The 23,404-nt window shown below is 50.8% G+C and overlaps 12 protein-coding genes across 16 annotated transcripts; all 12 read right to left on the reverse strand.

Moving 5' to 3' along the window:
- Positions 1-624: 624 nt before the first annotated feature.
- On the reverse strand, positions 625-1,581 carry ABB37_04149 (hypothetical protein; the record flags this gene model as incomplete). Its single annotated transcript, XM_015801725.1, has 1 exon — positions 625-1,581. Exon 1 carries the CDS (start codon positions 1,429-1,431, stop codon positions 625-627), a length of 807 nt encoding a protein of 268 aa, XP_015660345.1. The 5' UTR covers positions 1,432-1,581.
- Positions 1,582-2,134: 553 nt separating this feature from the next.
- Positions 2,135-4,099, reverse strand: ABB37_04150 (putative mitochondrial RNA editing comple protein MP63; the record flags this gene model as incomplete). The annotated part of the gene is made up of 1 exon (XM_015801726.1): positions 2,135-4,099. Exon 1 carries the CDS (start codon positions 4,004-4,006, stop codon positions 2,135-2,137), a length of 1,872 nt encoding a protein of 623 aa, XP_015660346.1. The 5' UTR covers positions 4,007-4,099.
- A 432-nt stretch (positions 4,100-4,531) lies between these two features.
- Positions 4,532-5,015, reverse strand: ABB37_04151 (hypothetical protein; the record flags this gene model as incomplete). Its single annotated transcript, XM_015801727.1, has 1 exon — positions 4,532-5,015. Exon 1 carries the CDS (start codon positions 4,943-4,945, stop codon positions 4,532-4,534), a length of 414 nt encoding a protein of 137 aa, XP_015660347.1. The 5' UTR covers positions 4,946-5,015.
- Positions 5,016-5,990: 975 nt separating this feature from the next.
- ABB37_04152 (protein disulfide isomerase) lies at positions 5,991-7,568 on the reverse strand (the record flags this gene model as incomplete). Its single annotated transcript, XM_015801728.1, has 1 exon — positions 5,991-7,568. The coding sequence occupies exon 1, from the start codon at positions 7,434-7,436 to the stop codon at positions 5,991-5,993; it is 1,446 nt and encodes a 481-aa protein (XP_015660348.1). The 5' UTR covers positions 7,437-7,568.
- Positions 7,569-8,787: 1,219 nt separating this feature from the next.
- On the reverse strand, positions 8,788-10,136 carry ABB37_04153 (delta8 fatty acid desaturase-like protein; the record flags this gene model as incomplete). The annotated part of the gene is made up of 1 exon (XM_015801729.1): positions 8,788-10,136. The coding sequence occupies exon 1, from the start codon at positions 9,988-9,990 to the stop codon at positions 8,788-8,790; it is 1,203 nt and encodes a 400-aa protein (XP_015660349.1). The 5' UTR covers positions 9,991-10,136.
- Positions 10,137-10,713: 577 nt separating this feature from the next.
- On the reverse strand, positions 10,714-12,089 carry ABB37_04154 (elks delta-like protein; the record flags this gene model as incomplete). 2 transcript variants are annotated; one of them, XM_015801731.1, is made up of 1 exon in its annotated part: positions 10,714-12,089. In XM_015801731.1, exon 1 carries the CDS (start codon positions 11,815-11,817, stop codon positions 10,714-10,716), a length of 1,104 nt encoding a protein of 367 aa, XP_015660351.1. In that variant the 5' UTR covers positions 11,818-12,089. The 2 variants fall into 2 exon arrangements, with proteins under 2 accessions (XP_015660351.1, XP_015660350.1); XM_015801730.1 differs by having other exon boundaries at positions 10,714-12,079.
- A 433-nt stretch (positions 12,090-12,522) lies between these two features.
- On the reverse strand, positions 12,523-13,448 carry ABB37_04155 (hypothetical protein; the record flags this gene model as incomplete). The annotated part of the gene is made up of 1 exon (XM_015801732.1): positions 12,523-13,448. Exon 1 carries the CDS (start codon positions 13,357-13,359, stop codon positions 12,523-12,525), a length of 837 nt encoding a protein of 278 aa, XP_015660352.1. The 5' UTR covers positions 13,360-13,448.
- An 821-nt stretch (positions 13,449-14,269) lies between these two features.
- ABB37_04156 (putative eukaryotic translation initiation factor 3 subunit 8) lies at positions 14,270-17,609 on the reverse strand (the record flags this gene model as incomplete). 2 transcript variants are annotated; one of them, XM_015801734.1, is made up of 1 exon in its annotated part: positions 14,270-17,609. In XM_015801734.1, the coding sequence occupies exon 1, from the start codon at positions 16,499-16,501 to the stop codon at positions 14,270-14,272; it is 2,232 nt and encodes a 743-aa protein (XP_015660354.1). In that variant the 5' UTR covers positions 16,502-17,609. The 2 variants fall into 2 exon arrangements, with proteins under 2 accessions (XP_015660354.1, XP_015660353.1); XM_015801733.1 differs by having other exon boundaries at positions 14,270-16,552.
- Positions 17,610-17,720: 111 nt separating this feature from the next.
- On the reverse strand, positions 17,721-18,212 carry ABB37_04157 (hypothetical protein; the record flags this gene model as incomplete). Its single annotated transcript, XM_015801735.1, has 1 exon — positions 17,721-18,212. One exon carries the CDS (start codon positions 18,210-18,212, stop codon positions 17,721-17,723), a length of 492 nt encoding a protein of 163 aa, XP_015660355.1.
- Positions 18,213-18,798: 586 nt separating this feature from the next.
- On the reverse strand, positions 18,799-19,660 carry ABB37_04158 (putative acetyltransferase; the record flags this gene model as incomplete). Its single annotated transcript, XM_015801736.1, has 1 exon — positions 18,799-19,660. The coding sequence occupies exon 1, from the start codon at positions 19,636-19,638 to the stop codon at positions 18,799-18,801; it is 840 nt and encodes a 279-aa protein (XP_015660356.1). The 5' UTR covers positions 19,639-19,660.
- Positions 19,661-20,160: 500 nt separating this feature from the next.
- ABB37_04159 (putative mitochondrial cytochrome c oxidase subunit I) lies at positions 20,161-20,578 on the reverse strand (the record flags this gene model as incomplete). Of its 2 annotated transcripts, none has more annotated exons than XM_015801738.1 (1): positions 20,161-20,578. In XM_015801738.1, the coding sequence occupies exon 1, from the start codon at positions 20,533-20,535 to the stop codon at positions 20,161-20,163; it is 375 nt and encodes a 124-aa protein (XP_015660358.1). In that variant the 5' UTR covers positions 20,536-20,578. The 2 variants fall into 2 exon arrangements, with proteins under 2 accessions (XP_015660358.1, XP_015660357.1); XM_015801737.1 differs by having other exon boundaries at positions 20,161-20,573.
- A 1,203-nt stretch (positions 20,579-21,781) lies between these two features.
- Positions 21,782-22,776, reverse strand: ABB37_04160 (hypothetical protein; the record flags this gene model as incomplete). 2 transcript variants are annotated; one of them, XM_015801740.1, is made up of 1 exon in its annotated part: positions 21,782-22,776. In XM_015801740.1, exon 1 carries the CDS (start codon positions 22,505-22,507, stop codon positions 21,782-21,784), a length of 726 nt encoding a protein of 241 aa, XP_015660360.1. In that variant the 5' UTR covers positions 22,508-22,776. The 2 variants fall into 2 exon arrangements, with proteins under 2 accessions (XP_015660360.1, XP_015660359.1); XM_015801739.1 differs by having other exon boundaries at positions 21,782-22,741.
- Positions 22,777-23,404: the final 628 nt, after the last annotated feature.

The following is a 23,404-nucleotide window of genomic DNA, read 5'->3' on the forward strand; positions in this document are numbered from 1 at the left end:
ATGGCAAAAGAGAGCAAGAAGCCGAGAAAAGAGAAAGTGGCCACCTTCTTTCTTCTCCGTTTTCTTTGTTTTGTTTATTGTGCCGCTCTTTCAATTTGCAGAGACTATCGCAACGTCTGGGAGTGTGCAGGCGTACGGTAGGTCGCGCTTTAATGCGTACTGCTGTTTGGGTCCGCCGATTGGGGTGGTGCAATGCGTTGAGCACTCTTGCCAGCACATTATCCACAGACGGTCGAACAACGACTTGTTTTAATAGAGATGCACATCACACCCACCCCTTCAGCAAAAGAGCGCCGCCAACAGCAGGTAACACAGTTTCAACCTTACTTCGGTTCCCTATTTCGTTGTTAATGAACCAAACTCAGGTTAAGCGAGCGTTTACGGCATTTAAAGAAACAAAAAACAATTAGAGAACTTCTCCCTGACACTCGTCCCACGCACTTTCCATTGGCTGGTGCAAGGGCAAAAGAAAAACAGCCGATGTGATGGGCCGCAACTCCCACCGCTTTCACGGATGCTGACATGGACAGTGCGTCAACGACGCGAATTGGTCGAGGCGCTTCCGGCTGTAGCCCCCTTTCCGAGACGCGCTTCTCCTTATTATCACACATCTTCCGCCACGCGTTAGACCTCCACCTTGGGGCGCTTGGCAGGAGCTTCCGTCGACTTGGCGGCACTGGCAAATTCAAAGGTGTGCCCGTAAATCGGCAGTCCGACCTGTTTGCTGTGCGAGCCAGTGCAGCACACACGGATGTGCAGAATATTCCGCAGCGGTGCCCCATCCGGAGAGTTGACGAACTTCTCTACAAAAGCGACGATGTTCTCCACAATTTCCTGAAGACTGAGGCCGGTGTGACCTACACGGCATGTAACCGCGTTGTCGCCGCGTCGCGGCACCACCACAGTGCGCACCGCCTGGTGCAACCGCCTCATGAAGTTCCCCTTCTTGCTGACCCAGACGGGAATCCGGCGGTGTTCGAGGAACTCGCCTGTAAGCTGATGCGGGTAGTTGTGGAGCCCGTAGACGATGAAGTGGTCGTAGCTCCTTGCGAACGCGCGTACAGCAACAGGACCCACCACCTTCGCGGAGAGCTTCTGGCCGTCGATCACGCGGCGCACCCGCTTCGCAACTGCGTCGCCGTCCTCGCTGAGGGCGAACACCTTATCCTTGTATAGGCGCTGTGGGGCGGGCGTGATGAGGCACAGGGTGCCGCTAACAGTTTCGTGAGGGACCGTGAAGTACAAAGGAACGCGGTGCGCCACAGGGGCGACGAGAAACGCGAGCTGCACATCGACCGACACACATTTGTTTTCACGGACCGGGGCAAAAAGCTCGTTAACGTCATCGGTCGCCGTGGTGGTCACTTCGTCAGCCGCTACAAAAGACAGGAGTGCCTTTACAGCCTCCTCGGTATTGACAAGGAAACTCATCCTTTAAGTGGAAACCTGCGCAGCTTACACGCGAATAGTAAACACAAAGACCCACAGCAGGTAGCTTCGGTGTCGAAAGAGGTACACGCCACGTTGCACTAACAGCTTAGCGAACTCAAGAACTTTCTGCTCTGCCGTTTTTCGTAAATCTGCGAAGACGAAAAAAGAAGAAAAGAAAAGAAAGGAGAGAGAGGAGAGAACATGTACATGAACGAACGCGCGTTCGCAGATGTTTGGGGAAGACACGACGAGGAAAGAAATGGCATCAAGTGGGAGAATGTACCTCGTCTTTTTCGGCAGCAAAGGGAATTCCCTCGCAATCCCTGCGCCAATAACGTGTTTAAGGATCTCCAGAAGCTGAGCCCCTCTCTTTGTCTGAATGTTTGGTCTTCGCCCTTCACGAGACAGTTCGCTTCAAAGAGAATGAGAAGGGACAAAAGGAAAAAAGAGTCGGATAATGTGAAGTACTATTAATATGCGCATGCAACGACTTGCGCACACCTTCTTATCGCACAAATGCACCACCTGCCACAGACAACACAAACAAAAAAAATAATGCGCAGCAAAGGCGCTTGCAGGGGGCTCGAGCCGCTTCGGTGCAAAGACTGCTTTTGAAGCCGGAAAAGGAGAGAGGACTAGCTCGAGTTCGGAGAGCTCAGGTCGATAAAGATTCAGGAGCGCCGTCCCCCAGTCCCATCGCCCACTAGGAAGAATTCAGCTTGGCCACGACTCCGGTGGGAGACGTGACGTAGACCACGGGAGAGGCAAACATCTTCTTCGTCGTCTCGTCCACGACGGGCAAGAGGCGCAGACTGCCGCACGCAAACACGTACTCGCCACGTCGAAAAGAACTGCTAACAGCCTTCATTGCTTCTGCCGAGCAGCGGACGGTGATCATCTCACCGCCCCCGGTGACAAATTCGCGCACGAACACCGTCAACAGCACGCTTCCGTCTTGCAACGCGTCGCTGTCCACAATCCTGCCAGCGACAGTGATGTTGCTCATGGACTGCGCACACGGTGTCAGCTCCACCTCTGACCACGCCGTGGTCTGCGTGGACGAGCCAAACGGCGATGTCATCGAAAGGTCCACCGGACTGGGTATGTACGCAGGCAAGTCCGGCACGCTCTTCCGCCGTCGCTGATCCTTCTCCTTGGGGAGGTCGAGGGAGTGTTTCGCTTTGCTGTGCATGCGGAGTCCCTCGTGCGTGGAAAATCTCTTTTCACACACGGAACACACGTGCACCGACGGCACCTCCGTCGCGGCCGCAGCGGGCATGGTAGAGGAGTACGCATCGGCGGTGGACACAAAGCGGGCATCAGCACCGGCCAAACCTCCACCTGGCACTTGGGCGTCGGGAGCGGGGAAAGGAGAGGCAGCAAAAGGGCTCGCAGCCGCCGCGAAGGGCGACGACGGGGCGTTGGCGGCGGAGAGAAAGGGAGAGGGAATGGCCGCGGGCGCTGCTGCAGCCGTTGCTGCCGCATCCTCCGGCATGGGGGCAGCTGGCGCAGGCGTCTCTTCCGCAGAGGCAAAGGGCGAATACCCGACGTCAGAAAACGGGGTTGTTGCGGCGCCCGAAAAAGGCGAATTGTCGATGCTGGACTTAAACGGCGACGAGACGAGCGTAGCGCTGCTCTCTGGCGCGACGGCGACGGGTTCAGCGGTCTCCTGCGGTGGCATCGGTGATCGAAGTTGGCCGAACAAGGGGAGTTGGCCAAAAGGGGTGACCGGGGCTGTCTGCTGGTCCGCGACTTCGGCCTTTGGAGCAACCTTGCTCGCCTCCCTTGTGAACTTCATGCGAAAGGGGTTGGGGCATTTCGCCGGGTGGCAAGGACCGAAAGACACCGCGGTGGCCATCACAAACGCATCGGACATGCTGAGGCTGAAAATGTTGCGCTCATCCGCCTCTGCAGGGTAAGCGGAGCTGTCCACCGCTGACCCGCCGCTTTCAAACGGGTTCTCACCTTCCGGGTTCACTACCCCGTAGAGTGGCTCGGCGTAGTCGGACGGGCGGGCGGCGAAGACGCGCATCACCATGGAGCTGTGCACAAACTGGTTTCCCATTCGCTTCACACCAATATCGTCCCACATAGAGAGCATCTTCTCCATCACCAAGCTGGGCACCTCCCGCTCTGCCTGGTGCAGCGGCTTTGGCGCCGGTTTTTCGCGACGCGCAGGACGCTCGTAGAGATCGGGTTGCACAGGCGTCACAACGGTAGGCGCTTGAGGGGGGGTGTTGCGGAAGACGCCTACCGGAGTCTGCGTTGTCTGCTCCTCCGGCTGCCCGGGCCCGGCGCCAGCCTCCACCGCGCCCTCACCGCTGTGCACCTGCTGCAGATGCAGCTTCGCCGCCATCTCCAACCGGAAAGCTTTTTTGCAGACACTGCAGTGGAAGCGCTTATCCGGCGCCGTCGCTTGACGTCGCGAAGAGGTGGCGAGAGGAAAAGACGCAGCAGCTCCGAGCACGAAGCCCTGTCCATCTACAAAGGTGTGGCGGGCCGCTCCCACCTGTCGTAAGCGACGAAATGCGCAGCGACATGCGGCAACGCCAACAATTCGAATGCACCGTTGCATTAGATAGAACTTCTGCGAAAGATATGACGAGGGGAAGAGAGAAGACAAAAACCAAAACAAAGAAACTAACGCCGCACTCGGGCGAACGCGCACTGTTGTGCATGGACGAAAAGGTGAAAACAAAGAGGAGGGATAGAGCGAAAATTCAACAGATTAGAAAAAAAAGGCGCAATGCAAAAAAAAGGGTTCAACTAAAGCCTAGCATCGTTTCAACCAGTCATATTAACTGCATCTCAGCTAGAAAAAAGAGGCGCTGAGTCATGAAACGAAACTGAGGCGGCGCAGCGGAGTGCTAACAACCACTTAAACTGTCGGCCTCGTCTAAAGTTATCTACTAATAGATTGGGGTAGAACTCTGTGAACGCTGGTCTGGAGCGCAGAAAATGTTCAGTCATTGAACACAAGGGATGACACATCATACGGCCAAAAACGAACCGGGAAAAGAAAACACACGTCGAGGGAGCAGAAGATAGCACGTAGAACGGGAAAGCAGAAAGCACCACGCTGTCGTTGAAATCGCAAACGCTATCTCCGCAGCTGCGCAACACTCGTGATGGAGCCGAGAGAGTCCGTCACCAGCAGTTCAGTGGTCGTAAAATACGCCTCGTGCACCGGCACGTAACGAGGCTTGTGAATGAGTTTCGACACCACGTGGATCACCTCGCCCTCGTTCAAGTTGGCAAAGCAATACCCAGCCATTGCAGCGCCTCTGCAACGAAGCTGAAAAACTTGCTGCGCCGCCACCGTAGACGGGCTTGGCGGCAAGCGGGCAGAGCTACCACATTCCGTCAGAAGCAGCTTGCACGACCACTCCGGCTCACCTTGCAGAATGCCACGACTTGGATTGCGAATTACACCCACACAGGCGTGAATAACGAGCTCATCAAGTGCAGCTCCGTTACAACTGGCAACGTGCCGAAGTCTTGATGAGCGCATCATGGCCCGACTGAAAAAAAAAAAGGAAATGACACGCGGTATGCTATAACAGACGCTACCACTTCTGGTAGGCTTTTTGAGCAGAAAAGAAAGCACAACAATTACGTAGATGGGAGAGATTGAAGAAGATTGCAAGCGATTCGACAGGTGGGACGGCGAAAGGTACAAGAAAGCGTTCTCTAGTGGCGGCTGCTCGAAGTCTGTTCGATCCATTGGCATTTGGTAAAAAAAAGCCTGCGCTCAACTTACGCTTCTCCGCTGGTCTCCTCTGGTGGAATGCACTACCCCAGCTCAGTGTATTGCGTGACTGCAAAAGCGCCCTGCACCGTTACAACACAAAACACACTGTCAAGCTCCCGTCGTCGACGAGAGAAACCTGAGCGTGCTGAAAAGGGGAAACGAGTTCAACTTGTCCACTTTAACGGAGCTTCATCGAGAGCAACGCGTCCTCGCCTTCCAGTTTATAAGAGCATATCATTTCCCATTAATATCACTATGTTGTTGGTGGTGTCTTGTTGTTCGGAGTTTTTGCCAGTGTTGAATACCAGAAAGCCCATGAAATATTCCCCGCGTCGAGAGACAACAATGAAAGAACAGAATTAAGAGGGCAGCGCAGCGCAACTTTTAAAACCCCGAACACGATCGTCTCGTAGACCTAGCAAAAAAAAAAAAACTACCAGTCTTCGCAACACTCCATCTTTTCGTTTCGCTTTTTCATAATAGCATTTATGCACATTCCAACACAGTTGTCAGCTAAGCTCCACCGCACGCGCCCGGGCACACATTACGTCGAAAGGAAGAAGAGTGTAAAGAAAAGATAACACATATTATTGAATGCGTGCCTGTTATTTGAACTTGAAGACATCTACTGTGTCTAGGAGGGGAAAGTTAGTGAGTAAGAGAGAAGTGTGGAAGCACATCCTCGGTCGTGAAAAACAATGTCGGAGGAAAAAGAGCACGAGAAACACAACTAAAAGCTTAAGCGCTTCATCTTATCGCTTCTTCTCTCTGTAGTTGGATGCAAACGCCTTAAAGCCCGTCTGCGCCATTACAAATCGTCATCGTTCTCATCAGTTGGCGCGGCGGAGGGGGAAGAGGGGGTCGCCTCGGGGGTAGAGGCCATGTGCGACACGACGAAAGCCTTCATCTCGGCAAGGCTGCGACCACCCTCGTAGCTCTCGGTCTTGCCTCCAGCGGGGATGAAGAATAGTGTCGGAAAGCCGTTCACCGAGAACTTCGCACGGTCGAAATCATTTGCGGTGGCATCGATCTTGCCGATGATGACGTCCGCGGACTCGAGCTCCTTGGCGAGCTTTTCAAATTCGGGGTGGAGCTTCTTGCAGTGACCGCACCACGGGGCGTAGAACAGCACAAAGATGTTTTTGCTGCCATCGGTGTATTTGTCGACCGTCTTGCCCACAATCGTGGTCAGACCCTCGACCGTCTCCACCTCCGGGACGCTCTCCGACATCAGTGTCTCCGCCGTCTCACCCTTGCTGTACTTCTCCACGAACTCGCTCACAGACTCGGCGGTGATCGGGGTTTCAGTCGGCATCACGTGATGGTGACGTTCGAAGTCCAACACAAACGCGGGAAACTTCACGTCCTTCGGCATGCCGAGCTGGAAAGCCACCTGGCGGTACTTGTCGCCGTCGACCCACGACATCAGCACCTGGCTGCGGAACTTCTCTGCGACCGCCACGAGTGACTCCTTCAGCGCAGGGGCAGTGTCCTTGTCCACAAAGAGCCAGCCCAGGGGTTTCGCTTTGTTGGCCTCCATGTAGGACTGGAAGGTTTCTTGGCCAAGCTCGCCCAAGAAATCGAGCTGGGCCTCTGACAAGAACTGCTTCGCCGACTCTACCGTCACGGGCAGCACGCCGGCGTACGCCTCATGCTCCTTGTCGTGACGGTACACCGTGACGGACTCCATCGCGGCGTCGGCGGCGATGGCTTCATCGGTGACGAGGGCGAAGTTCACCTGCGTGCGAAAAACGTTGGCCACCTTTGTCATCGTCGTGGCGAGTGCGGAGTCAGCGCTGGCCGTCTTGACGACGCACACCGGGAGATCCTCCTTCTTGAGTTCGTCCAGCTGCTCTGCCTTCTCAATCGCGGTGACGGCGGGGCCTACCTGAGCTTTGATGTAGGCAGTTATGCCAGCCGCAGTGCGCGGGCCGCTGTAGTCCTCCACCTTCTCGCCGTTGCGGAAGATCATCATGGTCGGGAAGCCTTTAATGTCAAACTTGGAGGCCAGCTCGGTTTCCTTGGTGCAGTCGACCTCCGCCAGCGTCGCCACGCCCTTCAGGGTCACCGAAGCCTTCTCGAACTCCGGCGCAAGCGTCTTGCAGTGGCCGCACCATGGCGCGTAGAACTTCACAAGGGTAAGGTCACCGCCGATGATCTTGTCGAAGTTGCTCTTGGTGGCCACCTGCACCTCCGCGGAGGCCACGCAGAGGAAGAGGGCACAAACAGCCAGGAGAAGGAAGGATTGCTTCATTGCTGTCCTCCTATGCGTAAAACAGGTGAAGTTTTTTTTTTAAGAACGCTGAGAAGGATACAAATAGGGTAAAACGAAAGTAACGGGAGACAATGCTTAGTGGCGCTGAAAACAAAAGTCAAGCTTTTCTTCTTTCGCAGCAGCAACAGAAAAAGTGAAGTAAGGGCGCGAATTTGAAATCAGAATAGAGGCAGAGGCGCAGTCGCAGAAGAGAGTCACGATGAGAGAAAGAGAGATTGGGGAACGAGTGGGATCAACGGTTTCACTACTCCTCCTATTCTTCTCTCAAATTGCGTGGAGAAGGAAGGGCACAGACGAGGTTTGATCTGTGCATGTGGCAGATCAACTTGCGTCGTCATCGGTGGCACAACATCACTGCAAATTAAAAAGTGGAGGGCAGACACATACCATCGCAGGAGTAATAAAAAAGTTTGCTTACAGTAATACTTACAGCGACGCCTTCTTTCTTTCTTTCGTGGCGCGTGAGCACTGTCATTCCGAAATGGGAAAAAAAATGCTAGGTAAGAAAGGCAACTCAAAGAAAACGGAGATACTCCACAGCTTTTCTTTTTTTTGAAGAGGAGGGGGCATTTTGTGGTGTCTAAAGCACCCGTCCGCATAGAAGGCAAACACATGCATATTATTCTTTCAAACCTTCTAGGTGCCTAAAAGAAAAAAAGGAATGGAAACGAAAAGGGAAACCTGTTTTTGAAAATATGAAACATTCTTGTGCTATTTCGTTACATTTATACTGCCTATATATAGAAGCAAAATGCGGAAAAAGATTTGCGTCATCTCAAAAAAAAAAAAAACCTGAAGAAAGAACAAGAATTGGACTTACTATAGCAGTGGAGCAGAATGTTGCCCGTATATCGTGATTTGGCACGAAAAACGACGCTTAAGCCAATGATCATCGTTTCGGCTACACTTTTTCTCTGCTATTGATGTTATTGGCTAAGAATTAAGGGAAGCGGGGTTTTTTTAATGCTTTCAACGATAGCGTTTAGGTTTTTCTTTTGCCAATCATTAAAGAGGTGCAAACACTTTTAAGAACACTTGGAAATGAGGTCAGACAAGATGAACTGTATCTGAGTTATTTAATCAGCGGAAAAGTAAAGAGAAAAAGACTTACAACGAAAATCAACGTCACCTTTCCCTTGTTAATCAGGGTCAATATTTGTATCCTAAGGTTTTGTCTGTGTGATTGCGGTTCCGTTCTGGGAGGGCGAGACCGCTGCTTCATGCCTTGCTCTCTGCACATACCCATTGCCACCAAGTGTAGACGGGTGGATAGGTGAAGGAACACAAAGCCCAACCCACAGAACGGACAGAAGCAAAAAAAGCCAGGAGCCTACTCCTGCTTCTTCGACTCTTGCGCACCGACAGCAGGGGCGATGGAGTTTCTGTACATCACATCGAAGTTCATTTTTGTGATCTCCATCACGCCGTTCACATGGAAGGGCAGCCCGTTGTCCTCGGAGAACTTGCGCAGAATACCACGTGCCTCAGGGTAGCGGTAGCGCGGCACCATTGGCAGGAGGTGGTGCTCCAGCTGGTACTGCATGCCACCGAAGAACCACTCGAAGAACGGATCGGAGCACTGGACGCCACGGGTGGCGCGGTACTGGTCAATGATGTAGTTGTACGGCTCGTCGTGCTCGATCATCTCCTCCGTCTGATGGTTGGACGTCACCACTATGGCAACGCAGAATCCACCAAGAATGACGCTACCGATAGCGACCTTCCACGGTAACAAGGCAAGCCACAGGTAGTTCACCGCCATGTGCGCCAGCTCCTTCTTGTTGCCGCTGCCCAGCGCGAAGCGGAGAGACTGCATGCGCCACGAAACATACAGAAGTGAATAGGCGAAGGGGTAGAACATGTACTGGTAGCGGCGGAGCGCGGTGTCCTCGGAGACGTCGGGGATCCACAAAAACAGAACCGGCTCGTTGTGGATGTCCGAGTCCAAGCCCTTGCGGTTGACAAAGACGTGGTGCGAGTTGTGCTTGTGCGACCACCACTCCAACGAGAAGCCGTTGATGAGGCCACCGAGAGTGTTGCCCAGGAAGCGGGCGAACTTGCTACGCGCGTGCGTGAAGTCGTGGCCAAGCCAACCAGCCTGCTGCATGCCAAGTCCGATGAGGACGGTGGCAAGAACGGGGCAGGAGTAGCTGAGGAAGGTGCCAATGATGCACAACGCAATCACAGGAAGAATGTTGCGGGTGAAGTCGATGAACCAAATGCGCTCAAACCACCCCTTCTCCTCCAACTCCTTCACTAGCTTCGCGAAATTCAGAGACACCTGGTCGCGTGGGGTGTCACCTTCCTTCAACGGAAGCGCCTTCATCCGCTTCAGCTTCTGGATTGCCTCCTTGGAGTGCAGTGAGTAGAAGGCGTCCGTTGCATCCTTGCCGTGGAACTCGTCGCACATCTGCGCACCACCGGGGTGAGAGTTGCGCCAGGAGGTGCAGTCGTACCAGCTGTCGTCGATGCGCATGACGCATTTCGGCAACGAGCTGCGGTACAGGTGCGGGTAGGTGAGATCGAAAACCATTTTTGTGGCCCCAGTGGAGTCCTTGTGTGGCTCTCAAGTGAGAGGTGCGTCGCACGTTGCAAGGCACGAAAAGCACAACAGCAAAAAGCGAGCCGAAGAAGGAAGGTCACAACGAACAAACGAAAAGGAAACAGGAAAGGTTGGGCTTTTTGGTATTCGGAGGGGTAAAAGGAAAAAAGAAAAAAAACGTTGAACGCACAGAGAGAGATGATGCGAAGAGAAGCGAAATGGCGAGGAAAAAGGCGGTGGAAAGAAACAAAATGTAGATGGAAGGAGAGAGAGTGCAAGCATGTACTCACCTGTATGGAACGTCGACTGCGAGCATCAGGGATCAGCAGAGTAAATGCTTCCTTCTGCTTTAGAAATAAAGTCCAGGTATCCGCGAAAGCTAGTTGGCCCTTGTGACTTCAGCAGTGCAATGCCATTGAGAATCTCTCATGTTCAGCGCGGATAACTTGTCATACTCTTCATTTTCGCAGAAGACAACGATGCAGTACGGCGGGGAAAACAAGAAAGAAAAGGAAAAGAACGTCGGTTGCACAGCTCGCATGAGCGAGGCAGCAAAAAAAAAAAGAAGAGGAGCAACAAGCAACGCAACCACGAATCCGCAATCTATATATGCATTTCCAGGAATACTCAGCAAAACATGAAATGCGCGTCTTCTACGTTTCTCTAAAAACAAAACGGTTGATAAGGCACTTTCAGGCATCTTCTTCCTCTTCTCTAGCTGTCAATAGAAGCGGCAAGTGTGTCACACAGCATCTTCAAGTTCTGGTTCTCCTTCTCAAAGCGAGAGCTCTCATCTTGATAGAACAAAATCTCACGCCGCAACTTCGACATTCGTGCGTTGTATTTTGCGGTGTGCTCGTCAATGCTGTTCTGAACCTCCTCTGTCTTCCTTTCGAACACGAGCCGCTCTGCGTTCGCCTTCTGGATGCGCTCGCGCAGCTGCTTACTTTCCTTCTCGGGGTTACGCGACGCGCCCATCGCAGCGTCGCCAGACAACGCTTCGTCGCGGTCTTTGATGGCGGATTGTGTTGTGTACTTGGTATCCACCAGCACATCCGCCATTCTACTGTTGGCCTCCTCTAAATGCTCAATCTCCTGCAAGAGTTGCCGGCGTTCGGCCTGGATGCGCTCTGCGACCGAGCGGGCTTCCAACTTGTTAGAGTCGGCGTAAACGCACGCGTTTCTAGAAGACTCATTGCGCAGCTCCTCGATTCTCCGCTGCTTCAAGTCGATGAGCGCGCCCATCTCGCGTTCCTTCTTCGAGAGTAGGTTCAGTGTTCGCTCCCGCTCACGCGACAACTCCTGGATGGATTTCAGCAACTCCTGTGCACGCGCCTCTTCGCCCCCGTTCGGGCCAAAGACCTTTTTTTTCAGCAAATCCTGAAGATCATCCAGCATGGACATCAAGCGAACCACCGTCAGCCGTTTCTGCGCGTCCATCTTCTTCTCCCGAAGCTCCTTGATGTACGAAGAGAGCTCCCCAATGTCGGACTCTACGCCTTTGCGACTCTCGTCCGATTCCATCAGCTGCCCAACGCAATCTTCACGGCTGGAATAGGAAATCTGGCCGCTCCGATTCTGCCCGCCTTCGAGCACCTGCTTCACGCGAGCAGCATTTCGGTAATCGGTGCTGGCCGCGGACCGCGCCTCTTCCTGCGCACCTGTTGCGGCACGCTCATCCGCCAGCTGCGTGTTCAGCGCCTGCGACTGCTGTCTCTTTCGCCGCAGAGCCTCCTCACGCTCCATCAACGAGTCCTCCAGACGCTGCAGCTCCCGCTTCAGCTCCTTGATCGACTGCTGTTGGTGACTGTCCGTCATGTTGGCTTGTGAGAACGTATGGGTGTCTGCTGATGTTGTTTTCCACTGTGGTAATTCAAAACTTTAAAAGTCGCTTCGACGCGGGTTGGGATTCTACAGACCGTCAGGTCTCTTTTTTTCGATAACAATGAGAAACAGGGAGTTTTTTGTGTGTGAGAAAAGAAGATCTAAATAACGAGCTTTTCAGCTAATTTGGCTGTTTTGCTGCTGTGAAGCACAGAAAGGAAAAGCGCCCACTTGGATGTTCTTCTTCAGTGTGTGCTTTATCGTCCTTAAACGGGAAACAGTAGATTGAGGAAAGATAGAAAATACGGCAAGTGGGGCTACCGAGTAACAACTTCTACCGTTCAACACTTTGTTGTGCTACGCCACAAATAAATAGCAAAAGTATATATACAATAAAAGAGGGGATTGTCAGCGGCAACACCGCACACAAATCTGATGGCCACTCTACCAAGCTATTTATTTTCGTTTCCTGTACGTTAGATCTGTACCACCGCATCAATAATTGTAACGGCGGAAAAGCGTCGAAAAGACAAGTTGCCAGACTTGACCTATTAGCTTCACGCATTTTGCTGCTCTGGCTCTCTTTGCTTTGCGAATGTGACAAAAAAAAACACAGCAGACACCTGTGAACAACCTATGCGCTTCTTTTCACTCCAAAGCCGGTATTGCTCCAGTGACGCAACTTGGCTAAACATCCTCTTACTTCTGCTGGGGTGCAGCCGCGCTCTTCGGCCTTCGTTGTAGCACAAGAGCGTAATAGAACCCAAAGAGGCACCGTCGCTCTTCTTTTACTTCGTACAGCATGCTTTCGCGAATCCATGCATGATAATCGTGCGTGATGGTCATACTGCTGTTCGAGACTCTGTTGAACCATCGTGCCAGCCTGGTAAGCTGGAGATAACTCGGCTTTCCAAAATCCATCACGAGGAACAAGCCGTCCTCCTTCATGTACTCAGCGGCAGAATCAAAGAGGTTGCGAGCTTTCGGCTCGGCATGGTTGAGAAGCTCGTCGCGTATGAGTATGCAGTCATACTTAGTGAAGCCTGGAGAGTGTAAGTCGGATTTCAAGACAGTAGTAAAGTTGACGGTGCTGCCTACCCAGTTGTGATCGTTGCGAATCATGAAATCGAGCGTCATGGCGCGTCGTCGATCCTCCTGCTCCTCTTCTGAGAGCGCCTCGTCAACTCTGTAGCGGCCGTCATCGACAACTTTCTTCTCAATCACAAACTCAACGCGAACCGCCTTCGACATCTCGTAAAAGGCGACATCCTTCTCGTCGTACAATTTCGGCGACAAGTCAAGCACTTTTCCACGGCAGAAGTTTCGGTAGACCCTTCGCACACACCTGTAAATGAGAAACTGTGGGAGAGCGCTGAGCGCCAAGAAAAGAGCGACGCCACCGATTGTAGTGAGGAAAAATCTATTGCGTCCTTGCACAATTCTCTCGTACTTGTCCTTGGGTATTTGCACCGGCTGATAAGACGTAGCTGCGGTTGGCTGCAAGTCTGGCCTCACGCCGTTATTGCTTTGAAACATCTGGCGTGTGAAATGAGGAAGCTGCACGGTAACGTCAACACCGCCTTTTCACATACCTGATTCTTTACCGCTGCCGATTTCCAACGCGCTGAAAAGAGGAACGATGACGGAGGAGGAAGAGAGGGGACAGGGGAAAGAGAGCGCACCTGAAAATGTGAAAGCGAAAATCCACCGGAAGCAAAGTAATATTGACACGGATGATGAGCAGTGTGAACAATAAGGCAAAGCTGTGAAGAAACAACTGGGACTCTTTACACCCTGTTGTTCTCGCGCCTCGAGAACGGTTCTCGCCGCTCTTTCTGCGCAGAAACCCTAGCGCAGTTGTGTGCCGATGTTCCTGTTACCAGTAATAGAGCCCTTTCGCGAGTGCTACCGCAGGCGCAACAGGCCATACAACTAAGCACTGTGGCGAATCCGCGAGAGAGCCATAGGTGCGCTGAACGACAAAGCACTAAGCACCGGATTTGCGAAAAAAAAAAAGAAGAGGCGCTTCTTCCTAGGGACCACTGTGCAGCCTTTCCTTATTGTTTTAAACATTTTGGTTGCTTGTTAACATATTAGTTTAGAAGAAAAAACAAAGATCAGCCAACAATTACACTGCGTATAGCTCTTCGTCTTTAGAAGAGACGCCAATAAAAAGGATACCACTCAAACGAGCCAGCTCACCAACAACAAGGGTAGACCAAAAAAAAAAGGTTTAAAGTTCCAAATACACGTCAAGAACAAACCTGTACTACTCGCCCCTTAGTTAAACACTCCTTTTATCGTTTTCACCAAAGCGCAGTGACGCGCTTGCCGCACAAAACGTAAAACAAAGCCAAAGAGAAAAGAAAAAAGAAACATTCCTTTCTTTTCCAAGAATGCACCCAAAAACCTACACACAGGAAAAAAAAATACATTTAAACTCCGTTTACCGTCCATCGCGGCCACGAGCAGTGACGCCACGTCCGCCAGCGCCGCCACGCCCGCCAACGTTGCCACGCCCACCAGCACCGCCACGTCCGCCAGCGGCACCGCGTCCGCCACGACCACGGCCGGCGGTTTGGCGGATGCGGCTGTCGCAGTGCTTCGCCAAGTTGAAGATGCCTTCCGCAGTTCCCTTCACCAAGTGCTGCAGGCGTGTGGTGTTGTTGCGATCCAGGTAGAGGTACGCGTCGTCGCGGTCCCACCACGCGCTCAGCGAGCTGGGATCGGCGAGGATCTCGTTTACTGCCCGGCGCACTTCGCTCTCATTCATGTCGAACTTGATAGAGAGGTTGGACACGGACATGGTGGAAAAATTGCAGCGATTGCGATAGCAGAAAACGAGAAGGGCAACCTCCTTCATGCAAAGCAGGAAGCGCTCACGGCACTGCTTTCCGGAGGGGAGGGTGTCGAACGTCGCCATCGCTTCCACCTGCTCCTTGGCACCAGCGTAGTTGCCCACCTTGAGGTGCTCGTAGGCCACCGCTACCTGCTCCTTAAAGGAAAACGGCTTGCCCATTAGCACCGGGGTGCGCGTGACAGTGTTGTAAACGTAGCGCTCCATGTGCTTCCGCTCATACGGGTTCTGCGCCTCCATCTTGGCGCCATCGAGAAGCCCGGAGAGGACGGCTGCCAGCTCTAACTGCGCGGGCGGCATGTACAGGTGTGGGGGGAGCATGAGATTGCGGTACTCCATCTCCGAGTGCTCGTCGTCCAGCTGGTACTTCGGCGGCGCCTTCTGGCCAAGCTGAATCTCGTTCGACAACAATCCCCACATGCCGCGCAGCAGCTCGTGCGCCGTTGGGATGTCGCCCGCAATGAAGGCGGCGAGGCCAAGCTGGGCAATCGCGCGGTTGAGCAGAATCGCCAGCGGGGCAACGGCCGGCGTGACGTGGTTGGCAACGCCGGTGCGCAGGAGGTAGTCGCGGCCCTCACGGTAGAGGCCGCACAGGCCATACTGGTAAGCAACGTGGCACGCACTCGACACGGAAAGTGAGAGGTTGGGCTTCAGTTGGATGCTAAGCTTGCGAAGAGCGCGGACCGTGTCGAAGACAGAGGGCAAGATCACCGTGAGCTTCTCAGAGGAGGGGAGCGAAGCGTAGAAGAGGTCGTGAGCCTCCTGGCGACGCTGACCGAAAGTCGCAAGCAGGATCGCGATGCACGCCTTGGACGGCTCCTTCCTGTTGTGGGACAGGTAGTAGCCCAGCACACGATCAGTCAAGAGGGCGAGGTCGTTTTCAAAGGCAATAATCTTCAGGTATTCCTGGCTGACCACGTCCTCGAACTTTGACTTGTTCTCCAGCTCGCTGCGCAAGAACGTCAAGACCCCGTGAAGACCCCCCGGAACGACAATGTCGCGTGCGGTCACGGAGGAGGAGTCTTCCACGAAGCGGACCGACGGGTTATCGAGGATGTGCTGGAAAAACTTCACTGCCCACTTGAAAGCCCGCCCCCACGTATCCGAGCCCACCAGCAGCTTGCGGCTGTCGCGCTTAAGAACCGCGGAAACGGCAATGCCCGTTGCAGAGGCCTCCAGGTTCGTGTACCCCTTGTTGCCGCAGTCGCGGATCACCTTTTCCACCTTGCTCACCAAGTTCACTTCACGGGAGCCGGAGATCTCCTCCAGAATTTTGGCGTAATCGGCCTCGGTCAGATCCTTGGCACCCTCCTCCTCCCCCTCAGCCGCCTCACCCTCCTCCTCAGGACCTTTCTCGAGCGCCTTCAGCTCCTTCTTGTAGAGATTTTCAGTCTCCTCGACAAGGGTGATGAGACTCTTCAGACTCCTGTATTCGACCTTGTTGGCAAAGTCTTCTCGCGACTTTCCCTCCAGGTGCTCCGACAGGTTCGGCATGTCTTGTAGACACGCCTGCAACGCCTGAGGCGCCTCCTTGTACTTGCGCACAAAGCTGTGCACCTCCTCACTCATGCGCTTGAACGCGTCATAAGCCTCCTTCCACAATTCATTGCCGGCGTTGTAGTCGAACGTCTTGCAGAGCGCTTCAATCGCGTTGGCGGCCTTGTCCTTCTTGGGGATCACCTCATGACGCTCCTCTAGCTCCTCCTCATCCGTCAGCTCAAACCAGTAAGGGTTAATCTGCGCCTCTGCGACTTCCTCGATCGGAAAGCTGTTCTCCGACTCGCTGTCGCTGTCGGCGGAACTGATGCTGAAGTAGTTCATCTTTCTTTTTTTAGAAAAGGCACGAAACAGAAAAAAGAGGCTATTAATTTCTGTGAAAATGGATTTTTCATTTATTTGAATTTAAAGAAATACGATTGTTACAGTGAGAAAAAAAAAGAGGGAGTAAAGAACGAAAAAGAGCAGTAGAAGAGTACAAGAAGAACACAAGAAAGAAATGAGAGAAAAAACATGCATCAAGAAGGCCTGGTCGTTAACGCTAAAAAAAAGAACTGTGCTCAGTGAAACATTGGAAAAATCAAGCGAGTGCAAATCTGCCTTTTGTTCTACAGCGTGCACGGCAGACCTTGCGGATGCCTCATCTTCACTCAAAATTTTACACACGGTGAGAAGGGAAGCAGGTTTGGTGCGTGAGAGTATTTTCGCTGTTTTCGTCTATTTGTTGGTTAATGCGTGTGTGTTGGTTTTCTGTGTACACCAATAGCAGGGGAATCGATTGTAAGTCGTCGATTCACAAAAAAAAAAACATTCACTTCTCATGAATTACATATCGAACGTTGTGGATACTGTAAGGTAGGTCTCGTTGGCGGATCAGGTAAAGCGCCCTCCTCACGTTATCTCGATTTTCTGGTGTGATTTCCTCCCCCAACAAGTTCATCAGCGACGCATCTATCGCACTCCATTGTCGCCGCATCAACGGTTTGTTGAGGTAACTGATCTTGCAGACCTCTACCACCGTGCATAACGCAGAAACTGCCGCATTCGTTGATTCTTGGAGAGGATACAGGTGGCCGCGTAAATAGCACACCAAACTTGTGACATCTGCGACACCCATTCGCTCGAGTTCTGCGCGTGTCACGTCCGGTAATCCTTGGCAGCTGGCTCTGCGGTCATCACGGAAGTCAGTGGCGGCGTTCAGCTCTCCAAGAGGGATCATCCAGGCCGAAGCGCCATCCAGTAATTGGATCTGACGGTTGAGAAGCTCGGCGGCTCGCCTCAGTTGCTTATGTGCCTCAGCCAAAGCGCAGCGGTTCACCTTGTGAGCTTCCTTTATTCCGGCAAGAATCGAGTCACAATCCATAAGCTGATCTCCGATCTTGAGATGGCTCTGTCTTTTGTCGGTTTCTTCTTCAAGGCGATCGTGCCGGTCTTTAATGGTGAAAGAGCGGGAAAGGACAACGAATGGAAACAAAGAGCAAATCAAACTTTCATTACGCTATCGACGATGCGGGTGAAGGCAAGACCACAGCAAAAGTCGCATTTAAAGCTTTCGCAAAAACGAGATCAGGACCGCCGTTCCCCAGCGACTACAGTGACTGCCTACTAGTACTTTCGCCTGTGTAGCGTCGTCAACGGACTGTGTAACGACAAAGCACCTATTGACGCCGGCTGACGTGACTGACTCCACACCAGACACGTGTTTCAATTTCACGACGATAGCTAAATACGGCGCATTGTGTATCAGAAGATACCTTGTCACCCTGGAAGTCACAATATAACCGGCTACTGGGGAAGCAGGTGGGGGTGCGATCCGTACGGAGAGCGCTCGCCCAAACAGCACAAATCCGTCAAATGAGATCAGTGCTTCTTGGGCGGCAGACGACTCGGCGAACGACACGATGGCTTGGCCTTGTCGTACATCTAAGACGATATCTTCCACATTGTGAATTAGTCGGAAAAGTCGTAAAAGAGTGCGCCGGGTATATTCGATTCCTACGGGGAAAGTCACATTGGAAACCTCCACAAACTCCATGGCGTGCCAACTTATATATATTGCTGCTTCTGTTGCTATTGCAGCTGTCTACTTTTCGCAGATAAACAGGAGTCGTTAATTCTCGATAAAGAGATGAAAAGCCTGTGTAACTTTCTTTGGCACAACTAGCTTGTTAGCAGGAAAGGGAAAAAGCAAAAAGGTGTAATTCAACTTGCTTAGGTAGAGTTCATCTATGTTCTTCTGCGGGCAAAGTAACGCTGAGCGGTTGGGTCTTTAACACGTGAGTGCTTGTAATTTAACACGCATAACAAAGCTGCTTCAGAAAAAAAAAGCTAAGAGCAGTCATTGGTAAAGCGATTATTTCTTACTTTAAAAAACATATAGTGCAACAAGGTTGTGTTCAATTCTGATGATCAGGAAAAAAAAGAACTGCAGCTAAGAACACTGACAACGACAATCCATCGAGCTTGTTGCCTTTATTCTTTTCCCCCTCTTTTACAGCCACGTCACATGGAAAAAAAAACGTTTCGACAAGATTTCCGTAGGTTGGTAGCTTGAAGAGATGCAGCCAATGGTAGCAGTAAGAGCGTTTTACAAGCTTTTCTCCCCCTCGATGGAGCCGCATCTAAATTGGGGTACCGGTCCAATGCAGCTTCTCTTTATCTAATCGCCGTTGCGCACATCGCTCCTTCTCCGCCGCGTTAACCACTAGTAACGGCCCTTGCTTGCCGATACTGAATAACACATCCAAATCGTGTAAAGCAACTAAAACGTCTTCGATGATGAGACCAGATTGTTTGCTTAGCTCACACACCGTCACCGGTGTGCCTTGTTCCTCGAGCAGAAATACTGCAAAGAGCACCTCATCGCGCCACACCTTTCGAAAAAGCGCATTGCCGCTTTTACTTAAAGGTCGCTCCGGCGTCCCAACCATATTTTCAGAACGCGCAATCTCATAGGAGAGGCGTACGAGGAATCCACCGTACCCTTTCGAACGAAACGGCGGTAGCACCATGACGCATGAGAGCGTGTTAATGCAACTTGAACTACTCTTCCATTCTTTACTAAAGTAGCCCGCTAAATGAAATCCCTCGTCGTCTACTTCAAAGAGCGTGTTGAACGAAAAAAAGTGCACGTCATCGAGGGTGACCTTGTCGGTCAGAAATAGCTTGGTAAGAAGGCACAGACGCCGTGCCATAATACCACACAGAGGCTTTCGACCATCTAGCTCAAACACACAAAACCTTCGCTGTGCATCACGATACACCTCATCACCAGGTATCCAAAAAGCATTACTACACCGCTGCAAATGCTGCTGCAGGTGATCTGCTGTGATAAAGGTAGACAGGCACGAATCACAAAGATAAACAGTCTGCCCATTCCCAAAGAACGAGGTTACCGAAGCTTCGGCTTGACCACAAAAGCGGTAACGCGTCGTTGCAACTTCGATGGGTACATTCTGCATATGAATGTCTCTAACTTAACACTGTTTTCACACCCAATTGCATATGCCCAGTTTAAGAAGAACGAAAAAGAGTCAATGCGAGAGCAAAGAAAGGGAAGAACTTGAACGAAAGCACAATGCAACTGTCTGAGGAAATTACGTAGTTGGAGAAGTGTAAATCGTATTTACACATCCGAACACGAAAATGAGCTGCTCAAATAAATATTGGTGATAAACAATGCCACTTACTTTTAAGAAGCAAAGCATGTTACCTCTTGTACGTTAGCGCTCACAGCGTGCAGTTTACAGCATCGCGTTCACTATTATCCATAAAATGGCATATTCCTCGCTGGAAATACAAACCACTTTTTTTCTTTTTTTTATCCTACCATGAAATCACAAATAATGATAATAAAACAGAAAAAAGTTGACTGAAATATATTGAAAAGAACATTAAAACAAATAACCTAGAGTGGTCTTCTATATAGCAACTAATTTTTGACTTTTCTTTCTACAACCAACTACATGAACTATTGGAACTAACTAATGGTGGGCGAGCTCAACGGCACCGGGAGCAGGGCGAAGCGTAGCCGGACCAGCGGCGTAACCCTCACCAATATCAAAGGAGAAGTCCCATGGTTTGCGATCCTGAGAACGCCAGCCATAATCCAAGGCACTCGGACCGCCTCCAGAAATATCATCAAGCTTCGACCAGAAGCCGTCCCACATGATCGCACCGACGAGCAGAAAGGGACCTCCGCAGCACAGTGCCATCCAGTAGTTCTGGCCGGGCTTGTGGTAGACCTCGCTGGACCAGAAGCCGACGCCGCGAAGACCAAAATTTGGACGCGCCTTCGCCTTGCTGTTGAAGGCAAGCAAGTAGGTACGCTTGCTTACGGAGAGCGCCGAGCGGAACATTTCTTGTGTATGCACACGAGAGGAAGCAGGTTAAATACTATTCTGATGGGAATTAGGTGCATAGAGATGTGAAGTACACGGAAACATGCAATAGTAGAAGATGCATTTTTTAAGAAGGCAGGAGAAGTACACATGAGAGAAGTGACTGCGATAACTTACCAACGCATTTAGCTCGTGCAACGATATATTCACCAACTTAACCAGCTGACATTATATATCCAGTAAAGGAAAAGGAAAGCTTCATTTTAGTGCGTGGGTGCGTTGGCACAAAAGCACCAATGATAGAAACCATAATAAACTGCACACAATTGTGCGATGTGCAGAAGCTAGTAAATACTATATTGTTTGCTTGTTTGTTTCGACTCAAAAGAGACGTGTGATTTACCATTTCTCCATTTTGAACTCATATATAAACAAGGACCAAGAAGAAAATGAGAGGAAATAAGAAAACGGAAATCTAACCCTTCCGGGTAAATTCTATCATTTAATAATTACAACCAGAGTGTCTTTTTTCTTGCCTTCTCGTAAACTGCTTAAATGCGATCTAGGATCTATCAGTTAGAGGGCACATAGAAAAAAAGAAAGGAAGAAAAAAAAGCCACTGGAGGGTGCTCAAAAAGTAGAAGAGTAGATCAAAAAAAAGGCATTTAGAAAAAGAATGAAAGAGAAAGTCTACTGACCACTTCTGTTTTTGTGAAATCGAGCTGGCTAACACAGAAAAGGAAAAAGCCCGACAAGGCGCATGTGACAGACAAAAATCTGTTTACATAACTGCTCTTTTTTATCATTCAAAGGGGCACATCGATTTTCGTCAACAGTTACGCAGGTTAAACAGTCTGGCTAGAGAACACATTAGTTTCTGAATTTAAACAATCCGTTTCTTTAATGTTATATTCTCCACCTGGTGCGGGAAACGAAAACGTGGAAACATGCGGAAAAAGTGTGTTGCAGCTCGATATCAACAAAAAAAAAACGTCATCTGGCTTTGTCGTTTCGATGATGAAAAAACTTTTGTTCATAAGCATTGAATACAGAAGATTGCTTAATTTCGAAAAAGCTACTGAAAGAGAGAGAGAAGAAAAAAAAAATTACACGGCGACGATCGTCCATAAATGTATAGAGAACAGAAGGGGAAAAAAAGCTGTAGTAAGCATAAAAATGATGCTTACGCACATGAACTTCTTCACGCGTTTACGCACGTAAACACAGAGGTATCAGAAAAGAGGTGCAGCTGTGCGTTGTAAGTTTAGTCATGGTTGCGTACCTTCTCCATCCAAATACGGCATCCATATTCGCGGTACAGTTCCTTGAGTAACTGCACGAAATCGATGCGCGACCGAGCCTCGTAGTAAAAGGTGAGTTTCTTCTTGTCAAACTGATACTCAGCGTACGCAATCTCCATTGGAAGACAATGAGCGCAAACCTTTGATTGACAGAAAGCGGCAGCCAACGCTTCCGCATCCTTCAAGTCCGTTGCCCAGTAATCCACCTCACGCTGAGTCGCGTGACGAAGAACGCTCCCGACGGGGCCGGTGCGCTCCACATAGGTCTTGTGCGATGCGGTGTTGATGCGAATCACGACGCCAATGTCAATGCCACGATCACCCTGGACCACCACATACTGCCCTTTTTCCACCTCGACGGACGACGCAAACTCAGCCTGATGGCACTTGAACTGGATCAAAGTGCTGCACAACGATGGTCCACCCGGAGCAGGAGGAGCTTGGTCTTCCTTGTCTTGGAATAGCTCCTGAGTTGGAGTTGCAACGGCCGTGATCAGGTCGTCCACCAGTTCAGCAGCTGACTGCACGCCTTCGGGAAGGCATTTCCATTCGTATGGGTTGTGGGAGAACGGTGGGGAAATGGAAAGAGGTATGAAAGGTGTCAGGTTCTGCGCCACATTCTTCGTCTTCTGCGGTACCTGCAGTTGGAACTGCACGTTCGTGATGTCAGTGAGCGGCGCAAGCATCATTTTTGATACGTTCAGACACAAAAGAAGATGAAAATCAGAAAAAACTGTATGTCGTTAGAGTATTCGTGTGTGTAGATGATATATAAAGGAGAAAAATTGTATGCTCTTATATCAGCAACAACAAAAGAAAGTACAAATTTAGAAAAAAGAAAATCTAGAAGGGTACAGGAATTACGATGAAAAGAAAAGTGGTTAAGGCAAACACACCGCTAGGCTAGTTGACCTCTTTCCAGCTTTGTAAATCGATGTGAGCACAAATGTTTTAGTGCTAGCAGCGAGCAGAAACGTGAAAGTAGAACAAGTAAAGAAAATCGGAGACGCAAGAAAATGGATACGAATGTCATTGTTGAAAAGGACGAAGATGGCATCGGATAAACAGTTCCCGCAATAGCGAGAACGATAGGGGTAGGTTGCATCAGAATGAGAGAACGAAACACGCAGTCATTACAATACTGTGAACGCGCGAAAATAGAAACAGACAAAATACTGAGTCGTACTTGCGACCTTATCCGCAATTCATTGCGAGTCGCAGACCACCAGAAAACAAAACAACGTTCTTGTTTCTCTTTCGCATTTGCGCGCTTCAACACCCACAAAAAAACATTAGGGAGATTAACAATACTAGCAACAAAAAAGATTAACGAATGTAAGGAAATAGTTCACTGACGTTAAAAATTACCGGAGTTAATTGTTACATATAGGGAATGCGCATACCAGAGCGCTGAAAAGGGAACGCTTAGCTTTTAAACCCCTTCAGGAAAGAAAGCAGCCAAAAACAATTTTTGAACTATCCTGCCTTTTTGCGAAGTTGGACGTTTACTACCGTGCACTGATGGAATGGGGTCTTTCTGCGACATCTGGGTTGGGCCTCGCCTTTGCTTTTCAGGGCACTGCGGG

This window comes from Leptomonas pyrrhocoris (genome assembly GCF_001293395.1).
Source record: "Leptomonas pyrrhocoris isolate H10 chromosome Unknown, whole genome shotgun sequence".
Taxonomy (NCBI): Eukaryota; Euglenozoa; class Kinetoplastea; order Trypanosomatida; family Trypanosomatidae; genus Leptomonas; species Leptomonas pyrrhocoris.